Raw genomic sequence first — 18,010 nt, forward strand, 5'->3', positions numbered from 1 at the left:
ACAGGAACCCTAGAGCTGTTCCAAGACATTCCACAATAAAAATCCAAGTCATAGAAAAGAAGAAAACACACTTGAAAGGTGTGTTGTCGGGCTCCAGCATGGCCTTGTGTCGGAGTATGGCAGGCCCCCCTCCTGCACTCATGTCAGTGGGGTATGTGTTGATGTAGTTGGGCGGGGGTCCTTCAAACTTGTTCATCCTCTCCAGAAGCATCTGCTCCCAGTTCTCCAGAGTCTTCAGAACAGCATTGCACAGAGGAGAGGTCACTGGCAGCTCTGAAACACAGTGACCACAAGTCAATTCTAACCTAGGATTGGGCAACCGTTTCCATTTTCATATTGTCGCTGTTTCATATTGAATAGACGGGTGCTGTGGATCACATAGGAAAAGAAAGTTCAACACTACACAACTCTGGAAGCGGGTGAGCTCTGCCAAAGTACTCCTTGTGTTAAAAGTCCTTTAGGCTTTAGGAAAACATAACCTTTCAAAACATATCCAAAAGAATGTTAACTACTCATGTGGAGAGCAGAGCAACATTATGGTGAGCAAGCATATTATGAACAGAGATTCCAGGTGTCAGATCCAAAGGAGATGGTGAACTGGTCTGAAATGATCTCCGAAGGGTCAGTCAGAGATATTGAAATCATGCTGGTCACTCATGCTGTAAAACGGGACTCTGGGGCCAAACGCAGAGTAGGGTGTAAATTCTAGAGATGATATTTAGAAAAACTTAGTTCTGATAGTGAGTTAGTTAAAATCACCTTAATAATCGGTATAGAAAAATTATCAATTGGTAATCATCAATTAATATGGTGAAATACGATCTTATAACCTGTCTATTATTAGGTCTGTATAACAATAACAAATAGCAAAAGTTGTTTATGCAATATACTGTACAATGCCCAGACACGATGACAATTAAGGTAGGGCACAGAACACGGCAATGACCAATAATTACACATGTTAACTTAAGTCACCAAAAGAATGGGTGAATTCATAACAGGATTTGTGTGAATGAGTTTGACTTTGCATGCGAGTGTGTGTGAGTGTGAGTGTGAGTGTGTGTGTGTGTGTGTACCTGTGAAGTCGAGGCCGGTTGTTGGGAGAAAGTTCTTAACGTTGTGTAGAGCCATTTTGACCATGGCCAGTCGGATCAGAGACCAGCTGCATATCAACCACAGACCAAAATGTTAGCTTAGAATACACTAATGAACATGAATACACTACACAGCTCAGGGTTCAACCAGAACAACAGACCTGTAGGAGTTTGGGTCAGAGTGCTCTGTGATCTGGGTGTCAGAGAGGAAGGCGTCATCGTCGTCCTCATCATCCTCACCCCCGCTCTCATCCGAGTCATATAAAGCACCGCTGTCTGACAGAGGCAGGAAGGGCTGGGTGAGGGACACAGATGGACAGAGAGAGAGAGAGAGAAAGAAAGAGATCAGCATAGTTAAGATTCTAAAGTATGAATCACCTAGAGTCTAAGTAGTAGAATAGAATAACTTAGACCAGATACAATAACATTACATCAATACAGCAAATCTCATCTCATCAAAATTAAAACATACAGAACACAGTTTACAGCCTATATTTAATGCAGAAGAGTGCAATTAATGCACTTAATACACTTGCCACTCTGGCAAACAAAGAAGTTTCAAACTTTAATTATCGTTGCTGTTGTGAGGAAGCCACCCAACTCCATTTTTATTTTTTTATAAATCAATGCCATTAAACACCCTTTATGTCTGTGTGTAGGTTAAAAACATATTGGACCAATCAAAAGTAGTAAAAAGCGATTCAGACAAAACCTCTTAACTCCATTGGACCATCAAACTGTCTGCTAAAGCAACTAACTTCACCACCTCTCCCTCTCATGCAAGTAATTGACAATATATATAAAAGTCAAGTAATTGACAATATATAAAAGTCACACCACCAACTTTGATGAGGCATTATTGCTTTGTTTTCAAAACATACGGTTTTCTTCATTTCCTGAAAATGTTACATTTTGTCTGACATTAATACAGTAGGACCTAATTAAAAAGAGGTGAATCTGGCCCAGGCGGTGGAGTAACCGTCTGGGCACCCGACTGGTAATCCAGTCACAGTGTGCCGCAGGTTCGACTCCCGAGCCCGACACGGCCTTTACTGCATGTCTTCCCCCATCTCTCTCCCGTTTCCTGTCAGCCTACAGTCTGTCCCTTCAAAAAACCAATAAAAGGCGTAAGCCGCAAAAAAAATATCTTAAAAAAAAAAAAAAAAAAAAAAAAAAAAAAGTGGTGAATCAGTACAACGTGTCCCATACTTTGGCCACAAAGTAGTCCCACATGCTGAGCTCTGGGGGGATGAACTTCTCCCTGTAGGCGGGGCGCTCTACGGGCACCGGGGGCGGGGTGGCGGGGGTCTCCTTGACGGGACGCCCGGGAACCAGCATCCTCATGTTGAACCGCCGCCTCTGTCGGTCCACGTCCTCCGCCGGGGGTGGAGGAGGGGGCACCGCTAAGGGAGGGGGCAGAGGAAGGGATGTCTGGTAAAAATATGGTTTGAAATGTGAAACCACAACACACGCACGCACGCGACTGCTGCTGACATTTCCAAGAGTAGATGAGAGGAGCAGCTTCATCAAAAAGGCCAAAGAATGAGGAAAGAGGAGGAAGGTGAGAGACAGTGTGGTACGTACTGTACTTCATCTGTACCATTTCTGACCGCACTGTAAACTGACAGCACTGCATACGGCCTGTGTTCAAACTATACATTCCACATTCCATGTGAAGAATGAAATGTTCGTCTGAAATAGGACCAATCACATGAGTGTACGCACACAAGGAAAATAGAGTATATGGGACTGATTCAGATGCACAAAGAGACACATCGCAATACACACTGTAGGCTGCACACAAACCTGCACCACTATCCTGGGTCAATACCTCTGAGGTCCACCGCACACACAAAACAAGACAACAGATTAGACCATATTACAGTCCTGTTGTTAAGGCATCACAAACACAGACACAAAACTATACAGAGCACGGTTTCATTAGATACTGTACTGGATTTGACATGGGCTGTGACGCAAAAACACCCATACACAAAAGCATCCAAAACAATGGGAGATGGATTTCAAGTCATGATTGAAGCACTGCATTGTCAAGAGCTCAAAATATGGCCAAAATGTGTGTGTGTGTTTAGGTGTGCACATGTGCCTGCATTGCATCTGCAATGTTCAGATACGTTAACATTTGCATCCCTAGAACAAGGCTGGCATTTTACCACCTCCTTACACCTCCCTCTCGCCTTCAGAAGGCTTAGAATTAGAAGATAAACAGAATATATAAATAGCTCTCAGAGATGTGAGCTCTTAATGTCAGCCCGTTATCTACGGTACCTACTCCACAGATACCGTGCAAATACAGTGTGAACAAATGGAGCATTTCAGTCCGGAGCCTGGTGAAGATGGACGAGCATTGTTATAATATGGTATGAAACTAAAGTCTAGACTCAGCTCAGGCAATACAATTTCCTCTACACAGCAGCTCAAAACAGTCAGCACCAACATAAGCACACTAACCAGCTGAACACAGGTTGGCTTCTCCTGTTGCCAGCAGCATTATAATATTTTCTAAACAAAACAACTGTATTCATGCAAATTGTTGTGAATTGTGTGTGTACACAGTCTACATTAGCTGCTGCGCCCGCCACTGTACCTCTAAACTTGGTAACGGTTCGCTGCTCTGGCACTACCTGGTGCAGTACCTAATGGTCTATTTTCAGCTTTTGAGCGTGCTGCTTACAGTGAATTTGTGCTAATGGCTGCTTTCAGAAATTGTGTATAGCAAATAGCTTTGCCCGACTTTAGTATCAGGTTTGATTATAGATACTAAAGTGCGGTGGTACGAGTGGTGGTATTTTCTGCCTTCCTTCCTACATGAAGGAGAATTATGGCTAAACAAGTCCACACCAATCTAATCGTTAAAAGACTACGGTATACACATTTAGCAACATACCGTTGCTATTTTGAGTGCCTAAACAGAAATACGCAGGCACATCCATAACTCTGTTATTTCAGTTAGTCTAGCCACTCACAGAGTACCTGTTATAGTATCAGAGTCAGGGTCAGCGTTATTCTCAGAGAGCTGCTCAGCCTTGGTCACTGAAATCTGCTCGCTAGTCTTAGCTGCTGCTTCAGTGGCACAACAGGGATGACACACAATGAGGGTGAGAGCATTCAGGACACACACAGGCATGCAATGCAATGCACACGTACACTACACACACTCGCGCACGCCACAGCACGCACACAAAAAGGCACATGATGGCTTGTCAGAACATTGAACACAGAGCTGTTGGTTTGTAGTGCACTAGAGGTTTTCATACAGGGCATTCAGTAGTAGTAGCTGCACAAGAGAGAGGAGTTACTGTAAGTCAAGCATCTGCAACACAACACACACCTGCACAGTTAAACATGCACAGTCCTGCAAACCAGCAATCCAATCCTGCAAACTCAGAACACTGCAATCCTGCAAAACGACCACTGCAAGCGACCAGCTCCGTTACTCACAGCTGGCCTTGGTTGCCGGCGACCCTGGAATAGACCCCTCTCCCCCTCGGACGGGGGGAGGGGGTCTTTGGGGGGGCTGGGTGATGGCAGGGGCGGGGTTTAGGGTGGGGCTGCTCTGCTCAGGCCTTCCTGTCTCCTGAGCGTCCTCTGGCCCGGCCCTGGATGCTTCAAAATCAGCAGTCACTGAGACACAGAGGGTACACTCACTCACACAGGAGACTACACACAGCACAGCGTGGTCTCCTCACACAGGAGACTACACACAGCACAGCGTGGTCTCCTCACACAGGAGACTACACACAGCACAGCCTCCTCACACAGGAGACTACACACAACACAGCGTGGCCCTGTTCACACAGGAGACTACACACAGCACAGCGTGGCGACGCTCACACAAAAGAGGATGGCCCATTGAACCAGGTGAGGATCCACACGGGACCAGTGTTCAGATGAGACAGATGCCTCAGAAGATAACAAACGGTCAGGATGTTGAGAGTTGTTGGACGGAGGAGAAGAGAGGGAAAAGGGTGAAGAAGTAGAAGAATAAGAGTTGAGGAACAGGTAAGACTGGACAGGGATCCAATATCTAGAGAGAAGAGAGAGGGATCCGATATCTAGAGCGAAGTGAGAGGGCTGAATGGAGACGAGAATGGCACGATGACACCAAACAACAGAAGCAAGATAGGGTACCAGAGTACATACCTGGCGGGGCCTCGGGCCTCTTGGGCTTGATGATGACTTTGGCCCCTCCTCCGAAAATGGCCGCCCACATGCGGTTGTTGAGCGGGTGGGCGGCCAGGCGAAAGAGCTCGTTGCTGTTGTGCGTGCCCAGGCCGTGGATGAGCAGGGACAGGTAGACCGCCACCACGGCCTCACACAGCAGCACGTTGAGCCGGGGCTGGCCCTCCTCTCTGGCCGACGCCACCAAGGAGATGAGGGACGACACACCTGGGTGCAGGTAAAGAGCACTGTTGTTTTTGGCAGCAAGTTTTGATTTTAGTTTTAGTCATATACGTAGTCTCTTGAATAGTTTTCATTTAGTTTCAGTCACATTTTAGTCACCTGGAATGTTTTAGTGTTAGTCTAGTTTTAGTCGACTAAATGTATTTTGGCGGGCCTTGATGCCGTCGTAATGACTGATTTTACACTTTACACAAAATAGCCGATCTACTGCTATTTTCAGGATGCAATCAAGTGTATAATGACTTATACTGGATCTCTTGTCCACTAGTCCCTTCCTAACATTTTAGTCTAGTTTTTATTTGTTGAAGAAATTGTCAGTATATTTAGTCTTAGTTTTAGTCATCATAGCTTAGTTTTCATTTAGTTTCCATTTAGTTTTCGTCAGTGAAAAAAGGTAGTCGACGAACATTTTTTGTCTTAGTTTTAGTCGACGAAATCAACACTGGTAAAGAGGAAGATTAGTTGGGTTTTTTTGCAATAAAGCTTCCATGACATTATAGGACACTTTATTATTCTGCATTACAGAGTAGACCCCACTCACATAGAGCATTTAACATGATGGTGTGGTTAAATGCGCTTTTCTGTTTTCTTCCCAGGGGCTACGGGGCTCTTATTATAGAACACCATCTGCCCCTCTTCCACTTGCCTCTCCCTTCCCCTGCTTTCTCATTTTCTCTTATTTTTTTTTCTTTTAAAGATATTTTTTATTGTTTTTTTTGTTTTTTAAGGGACAGACAGTGGATTACCAGTCAGGTGCCCAGACGGTTACGCCACCGCCTGGGCCACTCATTTTCTCTTCTAAATTACGTTTCAAAAGTATGCCTCGTCCTTCTTGACAATGACAAATACAAGCTTTTCAGTCTTCTACTTAAAGAATATCTACTTTGTGGAATGATAGCGCCATAATGAGGGACTTCAGTAATCAAAGCTGCTGATCCCATAGACCAGTGGTTTTCAACCCTTTTCATATCAAGGTCCATTATTCATTTGCCATTTGAGCCACCGACCACCATTATGAGATTTAGCATTTCAGAATCAAGACTATTTTGAATATTTTTATTTACTGTATGAATATTTATCTAGAATATCTTGTCCACAAATGCCACAGACCACACTATTGATCCATAATGTATAAATGATAGATAAGGATTCAGGACAACGAGGCCTTTTCGTGGAGGGGTCAGAACGAAATTTGGACTGTTTTTCGTCTGTGGTTCTTCTACATTGTCTAATAGGCCCTGCGGTAAGCCCCGCCCGCTCGCTCAGCTGCCTCGATACCGTTGTTAAGCAGGACAAACATCAGCGAACCTCCATTGAGGACCGTGTTATGTCGGCGTTTTTCCGAAGAGGAATAGAAGCATTCATATCAACAACATTCATACTATAATAACGCCATGGTGAAACGTTGCTGTTGGGCGTCCTGCAACAGTGCTTAATAAGTACCCAGAACGTTTGGGGCATTTCTTTTTATTCCTTTCCCCGTGGGTGCGCACATCATGCACATGTCAATGTTTACATTCTGGAGGTGGAGGACGCGGCGGTCACTCATTCACCCTCCCTGCTACTAAATCATACTATTAACGTCAACTTTTACTAAACAATGTTTAAATCAATCGTCTAATAAACAACTAACAACTTACCTTGGAGCAAATGGTGTGCTTTGTAACTTTCTAATCTCCACGCTCAGTTGCTTGTGTTGGTCTCCAGCCTCCAGTCACGTTCCCTCCCACTGCGGTTCAGAAAAAGAACGCTGCTTACCATTTTCTGCACATTGTATCCAAAAAGTGAAGGTCCGCTAATGGTCTAAACTATTTTGAATTTAGGAACGGCAAATAAAATAGTTTAGACCATTAGCGGACCTTCACTTTTTGCATGCAGAAGGGGGTAAGCAGTTCTTTTTTTTCTGAACCGCAGTGGGAGGGGACGTGACTGGAGCCTGTGGTTGAAGACAGTTATGTGGCTGCCGTCCAACACAAGCAACTAGAAAGTTACAAAGCACACCATTTGCTCCAAGGTATGTTGTTTGTTGTTTATTAGACGATTGATTTAACCATTGTTTAGTAAAGGTTGACGTTAATACTAGTATGATAGTAGCAGGGAGGGTGAACGAGTGACGCCACCGCCGCTTCCTCCTCTAGAATGTAAACATTGTGCGCACCCACGGGAAAGGAATAAAAAGAAATGCCCCAAACGTTCTGGGTGCCTATGAAGCACTCTTGCAGGACGCCCAACAGCAACGTTTCACCATGGCGTTATTATAGTATGAATGTTGTTGATATGAATGCTTCTATTCCTCTTCGGAAAAACGCCGACATAACACGGTCCTCAATGGAGGTTCGCTGATGTTTGTCCTGCTTAACAACGGTATCGAGGCAGCTGAGCGAGCGGGCGGGGCTTACCGCAGGGCCTATTGTGTAGACTTCTTGTAAATTAAGTAATGCAGATGTTTAACAATAATCTAACCCTGAGAGCATAAATAGAAATCAAAAGGACCCGCATTTGGTTTCATTTTACACTCTCAACCAGTTAACCCATTTTGAGCGGGAACCACTTTTGGTGTTAGCATTATGTTATGCTTTAGCTATTGAAAAATAGCAGATCTACAAGCTCATAGCGCGCGCTACGAGCTTGTAGGTCTGCTATTTTTGAAAAATCGAAGAACGACTGACATAGAAACATAGCTTTTTCAGAAAACTGTCAGGATTTAGAAGACAATTTTTGAATCTGATCTCAGGTCAAAAATCTAATAAGGGTCCATTTGGTTACCTCTTTGGTTTGGTTACATTATTTAGCTGGGGAACCACCTGGAATCCCTGAACGGACCACTGGCGGTCCCCAGACCACTGGTTGAAAACCATAGACAGAAGGTGGAACAAGCAGAGGTATTATTGGTTACCTGGCCACTGTGCTGGAGCAGAAGAGGGGGTGACGTGCTCCTCTATGCTCTCTGTGCGGAGTCGTCTCCTCTCACTGAGAAGCAGGCCCTGGTACACCATCCCTGTGAACTGGTTGGCCGCCGCCTGGATGCTGCGGACCATCACAGGAATGTACATCACTTAATTATGGTGCCTGGGATTATTATTATTTTTTCAGAATAAAAAGGCGCTAGAGTGCAAAGCAGATGAAGGAGATTTTACTCTGAAAACACCCACCTTTCATTTCCCCCCAAAACTGTTGAGGTATAATGCTCCATTACTACATCGCCTGCGTGAAATTGATCTCTTTAGAAGCGTTAATATTCTCACCAAGATGCATGACGAAGTCAGAAATTAGGACAGAACGTCGCCGTTATGATCAGTCTAGGCTGAGGCAGCTTAGATTCAGAGAAAATAAGGACGTTTGTCGGCCCGTACACCATCAAGTGAATGGCTGCGTGCACAGCAAAACAGGTCTGGGACGGGCTGAGAAAGGCGTTGACTAGCAACGGCCGCTGTCAAAAAATTGATTTTAGCCATTTAGCTAAGTTTCTGTACTTTTACTTCTACTCCACTACACCTCAGAAGCAAATATTGTACTTTTATTATTGTACCCGTGAGCATGATATACAAGGCATTGCTATTTGTAGAAATACATGTGTGTGTGTATGTAAATGTGAGCGTGTGCATGCATGTGTTTACCTGTAACTGTGGCTGTCACACAAGGCTTGGTAGATGCAGGCAGACAGAGAAGCAGCCAGTGTGTGCAGCATATTCACCTAAGGGGTGGGTGTGCAGAAAGATACACACATTTCAACAATCCGGCCAATACCTGAACACACTCAAAGTGTCGCTTAACCCTGGCAACGCCGGGCAAGTCGATGTATTTATTTGACATGTTTTGCACTTGAGACGAGGTCTGACCCGGTCGTCCAGGATGATGGGGTGTGGCGGTAGCTCCATGAGGACGATGGTGTGGAGGATGTCGTGGATGTGGTTGCCAAGGTGAAGCACTGGATTGGCTATGACCGTCTTAGTGGCAGCGATGCTGGCAGACAGCAGGGGCAGGGTGGTGGGCAAGGGCAAGGGAGACTGAAGCTGCTTCACTGTGGTCTCCTACACAGAAAAATACAAATACAATACGTTAACATTTATCCACCCTAAATACAGGTTAAACAAACAAATGAATTTATCAGCTTCAATTTGATAGCGTTTCAGTTAAAATTATGTTCTGCTAATTTCTTTGTGCAATCACTTCCAATTCCCGTTCCTGATTGCTTAAAATGTGTATCTCGATCTGAAAATGTACTATGAGAATATACTGTATTTAACACTTATTTTAACAGAAATAAATAAATCACTTACTGTACCGTACGGTTAATATGTTATTAATTATTGTCATCACCTGCTGGCTCTCTTGGAGCAGGAAGATGAGCTCCATGCGTACAGAGGTGACTCCCCCTCCCTTGGCCCCGTGCAGACTGCAGTAGGACAGAAAGACCCTGAGCAGGGCCTGGTTCTTCCTCAGCCATGCCTTCCTCCTCTCCGAGTGCACTTGCTTGGCCTGCAGACGCCGGCGTTCCATCTGGTGGCGCTCGTAGGTGCCGGCCTCCATGTGCTCCAGGGCGTCATCGGGAATGTCCAGCGATGCCCCGCGCTCGCGCCAGCGCTCTGGTTCCTGGCCCTGGCCCTCCTCCTTACCCTCCACCTGCGGGGTCACAGAGGAACCGGCGGCACGTCAAGAAAACAACATGTAAGCGAACGTCTACATTTAGAGAGCGTTGAACGTCAGTCACTAACGTGCACCTTGTAGTTGCAGATCTTGTGCATGGCTCCTATTTCCTTCTCCAACCAGTTATAGAGTTGGAAGCGGAGCTTCCCTCCGTCCACCTCGTAGCCGGTGGCCAGCGTACGCAGCTCCGTCATCAAGATCTTCAGACAGGCACGGAACTTCAACTGCTCTGCTATGACGTCCACCTCCGACTCGCCCTGACAGAGGAAGTTATAATATGTATTCGTTTTCTTCTTTAGGTTAAGTAAGCCCATAATGACAGCACAATGTACAAAGGTGGTTTCCTACCTGAGAGTCATCCCTCTGCAGTGCAGGTTTGCCACTCCCCGAGGTCTGATCTGCTCCGGTTTCAGACTCTGATTTCTTCATAATCAGACCTCCATCATCATCGTCATCTTCGTCCTCCTCCTTGTCTGCTTCCCAGTCCAACTGAAGCCCCTCGTCTTCCACCTTGACCAGAGGCTGGCTCCAGTCCAGTGACTCCAGTCCGCCTGCACCATCGTCAGCTCCCCAGGCTTGGGTAGGGGCTGTCGGTGTGGCCCAATCCACTGCACTTCCCTGGGTGCCGTTCTCCAGCGGGTGGCCGGAGCTGATATTGGCCAGAGACGAGCCTTTACTGAGGGGTCTGGAGCCAGACATCTTGGTCACCTTGGGGATCTTGGAGAGCACCTCCAATGCCAAGACCGGGCAGCCGACCTACAAAAGATAAGTAGGAGTGAACCTTCAACAGTGTCTAATTACAGATGTCCTGTAGACATCTTATCAAGCTAAAAAGTTAAGCATATTAGATATATGCTTAACTTGTTTTATTTATTTTCTACTCTAAACGCTGCCCACCTTGAAATGTGCATTGGCGGTGGTGAAGAAGAGCTTGCGTTCTATCAGGTTGATTTCAACAGCGTTGCTCCTCTCTGCGGTGAGGCCGATGGTTGCCGTCACGGTGCCTTCTGGGATGGCTAAGTGGCGGCGGATGATCAGGGGGTGTGTCCTCAAATAGTTGTAGAAACTGAACACAACAGGGTTGCACGACTTCACCATCACATCTAAGGATGAGGAAGGGAACAGGGGCAGAGGAGAACAGACGTCACTACTAGGATGTCTATAGCTTTGTTCTTTTACTGTGGTTCCCCGCAACACTATGATTAATTATGTGTAGATTTATACAGTTCTCAGTAAGATAATACTGGTGGAAACAGGATTCTATATCTGACCAGGGTTCTCGTCATCCTCTTTGGGGATGCGCTCCAGCAGCGTGCCCAGGGCCTGGGTGTAGTCCTTCATGATCCAGAAGCCGATGCTGCGGAGGAAGGGATCTGGATGGATCTTAGAGCAGTGGTAGCCACTGCCGTCCCTGTTGCAGCCCAGGACCTTCTCATAGAGGAGACCCTGAGAGGTGGAGGAGGTCTCAAAGTCGGCCTCGTACAGCCTGGCCACTATCATGGCCAGCTGGAGGTCTTCCATCTTCTCCAATAACACCTAGACATCATCAAATAAACAGCAGAAATGAGAGTGGGGGGGTTGCAAACGTGTGATTCATCTGAAAGCAAAACCTAGGATGGTGAAATAGTAATGCAATATACCGGGCTGACAATAATATAAATAATATACCGGCCTGACACATTAATTCTACATCTTTATGCATCGTTTCTTGGTTCAAAGGACTTATGTAAGAGCCTTTATGCACTAGTGGAGCTCACAGGAAAATCCATATGTGCTTAATTTAAATCTCTCTCTTCACCGTGTGGTGAGGCAAACCCAGAGCAAGGTAGATTACATAAGCTATCTACATGCCTCATCTGTCAGGTTTAGACTCATGTGGTTTAAAGGATTAGAGAATATCCAGCTCACAGAACAGAACTGTAAAAGTGTAAATGATTACACCTTAATTTTTAGGACATTCAAAAACACAGATGAAATACTTGTGTTGGTTTGTGTACAGTAAAGTAAATCTGTGTGTGTGTGTGTGTGTGTGTGTGTGTGTGTGTGTGTGTGTGTGTGTGTGCACGCACCTCTATGGCATCTTTGAGCGACCCAGCCAACAGGAAGAATGCTGCAGACTGTTCAAAGCGCTGCTTTCCCAGCAGGGAGAAGGCATTTTTCAGAGCTGCCTTTCGCCAACGGTCTTCAGTGAAGTTATTCTTGAAAAATGCAGTCATCTTTTCATCATGCTGGGACCTGCAGGAGGCAAACCAAACATTAGGGCGTTTGAAATCCAAAAGATGTATTCCATTAAAGTAATAAAAATAAAATAAATCCCCAAATAATAACCAAATTCACAAATGTTGTGTGCGAGAGCTTGAATAGTTTACCCACCTAAACAGGCCCCAGAGGACAGCCTTCTTTTTCATGGCCAGGAAGAACAGAGCACCGTCTAATGGGTCGTTATTTCTCTGGAACGCAGCTTTACCCACCTAAAAACACACAGTAACAGCCATTAGACAACCTGTTAACCAATCGGTGGGTGACACTGGAAAACTCTTAACCGCTTCCACCGCCCAGTACCTTCTCCACCATCTTGCGCAGTGTGTTGATGTTGCGGATCCACCAGCCCACCCCCACAGCTCTGAGCTCAGACCACTGAGGGTTTCCTCTTTGCATGGCTGGGATCATGTTCAACATCTCCTCCTCTGCCTCAGAGTGGAAGGCCCACGCAAAGTGACATGTTGACAGGCCTGTCAGGGATGGGGGAGGGAAGGAGAGAAGAGAGGGAGGGAGTCTTGAGTCATTCTTCAGGGTCACTTCCCTGGAATATGAAATCATGACTCACAAACTATGACAAGTATTATAATGTTATTAGAGCACAGTACTGTGTTAATGTCAGAGCTTATATTTGGTGTGTGTGTGTGTGTGTGTGTGTGTGTGTGTGTGTGTGTGTGTGTGTGTGTGTGTGTGTTACCCTGGTGGATGAGCTGCATGCGGTACAGGGGTGGAAGAGAGGTGAGCAGACAGGTGTGTAGTCGCATGGCCAACAGGTACCTCAACCCACACTCATCTAGAGCCTCGCCACCTACACACACACATGCAACAGAGAACTGCATTTATTTAAAACAAACAAACAATGGAATAGCAATATTTGTCTACATGTGTGCAGTAAAAAAGGCCTTTAGAAATCTAGTGTCAGTGAAGTTCAGGCACCATCTGGCCAGACAATGTCTGCCTGTCCCTGAACCTTCCTACCCACTTCATGCTTACTTAGCACTGGAACAATCTGCCTCTCAAAAGACTAAATAAATAGAGCAGAAAAATGTTGTGGGGGGAAAAAAAGACAAAGATAAATATGTATGTTTCAACATAGTAGGATAAACAATGGTGTTGAGGACTTGAGGTTAGCACAAATTGATTGATGGCTGTGGGATTATATGACCACATACTGTACCAAAGAACACGCAATCAGCTTTTATTCTGATAACCTTTCGTTAATACACTATCATCTCTTGCTAAGGGCTCATAGACATTCAGGCGCTGCAATACGGCAATGCACAATATTGATTCATGTGTACGGAGCTATTACACACACACACACACACACACGTTAATATTATGTTTCTTCAGATATTTTGAGCATATATACACCGTACATTTCGAGAAAGAAACCGGTGCATAGGAGAACACCAAACGTACTGAATAGAAAGAAACAAAATACAGTACTCTGTCTTCAAATGCAATTAAAGACATTTTATTGGGAATAACCTGGTAGACCATCAGGTTATCTTTTAGGGGGAAAATGTACAGTAACACATGCGCACTGAAGAGCAGCTGTCGGCAGTACCTAGTCTGCTCGGCCAGCGAAGCAGGCAGACAGCCTGCCACGGTGAATGAGACAGTGTTGGAACTACAGTAAATATAGTTAACTTTTTTCGGGAGGCTAAATGTTTTCTACTGCCATGTGGATTACCAAGTGTCTGCATCAACTATGATTACAGATCAAAAAGTTGTTAAACGTACCAGTACAAAGCGATTGATCATTTCTCCCTTAAGCCGAGCTTAGTCGGGGTACAAAACTGTTCATTCGAGAGATTGGTCGTTGCCTCAGAGATCGGCAAGCATGCATCAAAACACAGATTATGATCGCTATAAAATGATTGATATCTCTCTCTCTCTAGGTTTATAGATATCGCTACTACGCTAGATAATCTATCTGTGTGTATTCGTTCGGCCCACCAACTTTCTGGACTTGATCACCATCCATATATGGAGCTGTCTTGTTCTGACATCACACCATTTGTTCTGACATGCATCACAATGATATTCTGACATCTTTCAGCATAGACTCCATATTTGGGCATGCCTGACAAAGAACTCCATACATGGCCATAAAAGGGGCACCGACATAATAACAGGCTGGGGCATCCATTTTCAACTTGCATTGTTCCAAGTAGACCACTGCCCAACGGGCACCGGTCGGACGGACGGACGGACGGACGCACAATTAGCCCATGCTCACCTGAGTACTGCTGGTCAGTTGAGCTAGTGACCTCGGCGCTGGTGGTTGCCACGGTATCAGCCAGGGCCACCAGGAACATCTGCTCCAGTCTGGTCAACCCTGGAAGGCTAGAGTGCATGAGGTGACTGGACAACACCTGAACAGAGACAAGGGAATTGTTATTAGCCTGAATGTAAGACATTGGGGGAGGGGAGTGGGGGTCATTTTATTTTATTTTTCAGGAAAATCTCTAAAAAAGGGGTTAAGTGGTTTGGTTTTGATGACAATCCCTAGCAGATATACCAAGTAAGCTAAAACAACTATAAATATTTGTTTTGAAGTGAAAAGGTTACAAAAACCACCAGTGGCTGGTCACGGAGCATAAAGGACCTGCATTATTGATATAGATGTCTTTGACAAGCTTACAAGTACATCCTGACCCCTACCCCTGGAGCGAAGAAACAATTCTGCCATCTCTCATATGGTACATATTTAACAGCTGTGTTCGTATAGTTATTGGACCATGTTTTTAATAAACTTTATTGATAGCACACAGTGAAGAGAGACAGGAAACCTATATGTGGTATGCGACTGGACCGCTAGGCCAGCGGGCACCCCTGCGTTGTGTTTGGACTTCATCATTAGATCAGCACCTGTTAGTGGGTATGGGAATCGTATTATCTTTCAATGTGGGTATGGGAATCATATTATCTTTCAATGTGGGTATGGGAATCATATTATCTTTCAATGTGGGTATGGGAATCTTATTATCTTTCAATTCCTGGTAAGTACACTTTTAAGCGGAATTACCACATTTCAATAGCCTACATAAAATGACATGGAAGGAATGCTGATCTTTTTTTTCTTTCCTCTGCACCTGTGTGTGTGTGTGAGTGTGAAAGAGAAAGAGAGATAGATGGAGAGAGAGAGAGGTTAGGAATACGTGATGGACAGACAAGCACATGTAATGTACTTTTTCTTTAGCTGTAACCTATCTAATGTATTGTATGTCAGAAGAATGTCAGTCATCTGAAGGAAAAATGCACTTTTTGAAGTCCACACACACACAAGACACCCACATGATGATTATGTAGACTCATCTTTCGTCTGTTCTTTTAGAACCACAGTTTTCTTTGTTCTAATTTATTGACATGTGACATATTTCATTTAGAACAAAATGATAGGTTAGGACAGGACATTCTTTGTGCGTACAACATTGGGATGAAGCCCTTGACTGAACTGTGTCCATACCTGTGCATGTTCTGGTCCAAAGTAAGTGGGGCCATACTGGGAGAGGTTGATGAACCGTGATTTCTTCTCTGGTTTCTCAGTAGCAAAGCTCACAAAATCATCTGTGGTCACTGCTTGCACCTATAACACAGGCATATTGAGATGTTTTGAGGACTTTATATTCAACCGTAAAACGGTATAAGTCTATTTGAGTGAGTGCTGGGTGTGCACCTCAACAATAATATTGAAATTTGGAAGGGTGCACTGGTGAATGAATGTCAGTGATACATAATGTGAAAACAGGAGGTTGTGCGGATTACTGCATTGTCATTTTTTTGGATTAAATACTGTATTATTCTAATGGCTTCCATTGTATTACATCTAGTAGGTTGTATTTTACTCTGCACTCTTCGACATAGTCAAATTCTAATCCACGTTATGCTCTAGTCTAAATCTTCGGTTCTACCTACCTGGAAGAGGTCATTATATTGGTCCTCTGCGTTCTTCTGCACCCCGTCAACCTCCGCCCCCTTGGCAGCTTCCTCCGGTCCCTTGTAGGAGGTGTCCAGATCAGCGGACAGCAGGGCGTAGAGGGGCAGGGGAGGGATGGATTTGATCTCTGTGTAGTCCCTGCCACCGTCGCGGCCTGCCACGATGGTGTCTTTGGCCGTGCTGCCAGTCACACTGATGGTCCTGGACAAGTGTCTCCTGGATCCTCCCTCGCCCGCCTCCACGTCTCTCACCACAGCAACCTCCCCGGCGATGCACTTGACCAGGTGCGACAAGATAGCCTTGGTAGATGCACGTGAGAAAAGCAAAAGATGTGATAAATCGGTTTATAATTTCTTAACTAAGAACAAACAATTAATTTGTGTTATTAATGTTCAATTGAGAGAATAGAACTTTTCTTTTTTTTTTGCTTTAAATTTGTATCCCACGATTTTGCAACCCATTTTTTCACCCAGTGTCAATTATCTATTCTAATGTAATCCTGGGCACTACATTTCCTCTGCCAACCTGGGGGGCGGGGGCAGTGGACTGACCTCTTGCTTCCTTTTATGCATGAGGAGTCCAAGCTGCTTCTTTTCACCTGACGGGGGGGGGGGGGGGGGTTCCCTGGCTGGGCGTAGCACGAGGAAGGAACACGTTATTCTAACATGTTGTCCTTTCCCCTCCATCAGGGGCCAGGGGGAGGTAGTTTAGAGACCAGGATTACAGCATGTTTTTGGACACAGGGAGAACATGCAAACTCCACACAGAAAGGCCCTTTCGCCAACCCCGCCTCGGGTATGAACATGAACCATCGCCCACCGCGTCCCAAGCAGTAATCGAACTCAGGACCTTCTAGCTGTGAGGCGACAGCACACCAGCTGTGAGGCGACTGTGCCACCGTGCCCCCTGAGAGAAACGGAACTGAAGCAGAAGTACCTTGGCGCGGCGAACCTTGCCCAGGTCCATGAGCTCCAGCAGCTGTGTGGGATGGTACTGGGGGAGAGTGGGCGATAGGGAGTGAGCCGCCTCAAAGAGCCCCCCTTCCTGCAGTCCTGCTGGGGCACGAAGAGCCTCGTCTACTGGTGCACCGGCGCTCCCTTCGTACACACTCTTAGACCGGGCTCTTCCTTCAAATGCAGGAAGAGCTACGGTCTGGCCAACGACGTCGCCAGAAGACAGACTGGCGTCATCTCCTTCGCCAGGCTTTCTGTCCTGGCGCCACTGGGCGTACACATGCATCTCGCAGTCCATGCCCACCACCAGGATGCCGTCCCGCACCCAGGACAGGGAGACGGGCAACGACGGCGTGCCGTCCACCGAGGACACCAGGTCCACGGACCTGAGCAGGATCCAGCGCGAGCGAATGCCTTGTTTGATGCTGCCCCCTAGAGGCAGGGTGATGACCGCCACGCCTTCCTTGCTGCTGGTCTGCTCGTTGACCATGCCAGAGATGCGGCCGTACATGAGGATGTTGGATCCGATGCCCACGGTCAGGATGTGAGAGCCGTCTTCCTTGGACAGCCAGTCCAAGTGGACATAGTGCTTGATGTTGGGAGAACTGTGGTCTCTGCTCATGTACAAGTCAGATCTGAGATGAAGACGGAGAGAGGATTATTTGTAAGATCATGACATCAACCCT

At 45.8% G+C, this 18,010-nt stretch overlaps 1 protein-coding gene across 2 annotated transcripts in view; it reads right to left on the minus strand.

Annotated features, from left to right (window-relative positions):
* dmxl2 (Dmx-like 2) overlaps window positions 1–18,010 on the minus strand; it is a 66,643-nt gene that overhangs the window by 18,867 nt on the left and 29,766 nt on the right. Inside the window, exons 22-43 of one of the 2 annotated variants that reach the window (XM_083759799.1) lie at window positions 17,308–17,959; window positions 16,350–16,670; window positions 15,901–16,020; window positions 14,671–14,806; window positions 13,123–13,233; window positions 12,729–12,898; window positions 12,540–12,637; window positions 12,236–12,401; window positions 11,438–11,702; window positions 11,064–11,269; window positions 10,515–10,922; window positions 10,241–10,423; window positions 9,840–10,142; window positions 9,359–9,550; window positions 9,137–9,213; window positions 8,416–8,546; window positions 5,259–5,504; window positions 4,557–4,739; window positions 2,304–2,497; window positions 1,256–1,389; window positions 1,077–1,162; window positions 72–273 (exon numbers count right to left, since the gene is read on the minus strand). In XM_083759799.1, the coding sequence (XP_083615925.1) occupies window positions 72–273; window positions 1,077–1,162; window positions 1,256–1,389; window positions 2,304–2,497; window positions 4,557–4,739; window positions 5,259–5,504; window positions 8,416–8,546; window positions 9,137–9,213; window positions 9,359–9,550; window positions 9,840–10,142; window positions 10,241–10,423; window positions 10,515–10,922; window positions 11,064–11,269; window positions 11,438–11,702; window positions 12,236–12,401; window positions 12,540–12,637; window positions 12,729–12,898; window positions 13,123–13,233; window positions 14,671–14,806; window positions 15,901–16,020; window positions 16,350–16,670; window positions 17,308–17,959 (4,584 nt within the window). The remainder of the gene's footprint in view (window positions 1–71; window positions 274–1,076; window positions 1,163–1,255; window positions 1,390–2,303; window positions 2,498–4,556; window positions 4,740–5,258; window positions 5,505–8,415; window positions 8,547–9,136; window positions 9,214–9,358; window positions 9,551–9,839; window positions 10,143–10,240; window positions 10,424–10,514; window positions 10,923–11,063; window positions 11,270–11,437; window positions 11,703–12,235; window positions 12,402–12,539; window positions 12,638–12,728; window positions 12,899–13,122; window positions 13,234–14,670; window positions 14,807–15,900; window positions 16,021–16,349; window positions 16,671–17,307; window positions 17,960–18,010) is intronic. The other variant, XM_083759800.1, reaches the window with a different exon arrangement.

This window comes from Protomyctophum parallelum (assembly GCF_964188405.1).
Source record: "Protomyctophum parallelum genome assembly, chromosome: 2".
Lineage (NCBI taxonomy): Eukaryota > Metazoa > Chordata > Actinopteri > Myctophiformes > Myctophidae > Protomyctophum > Protomyctophum parallelum.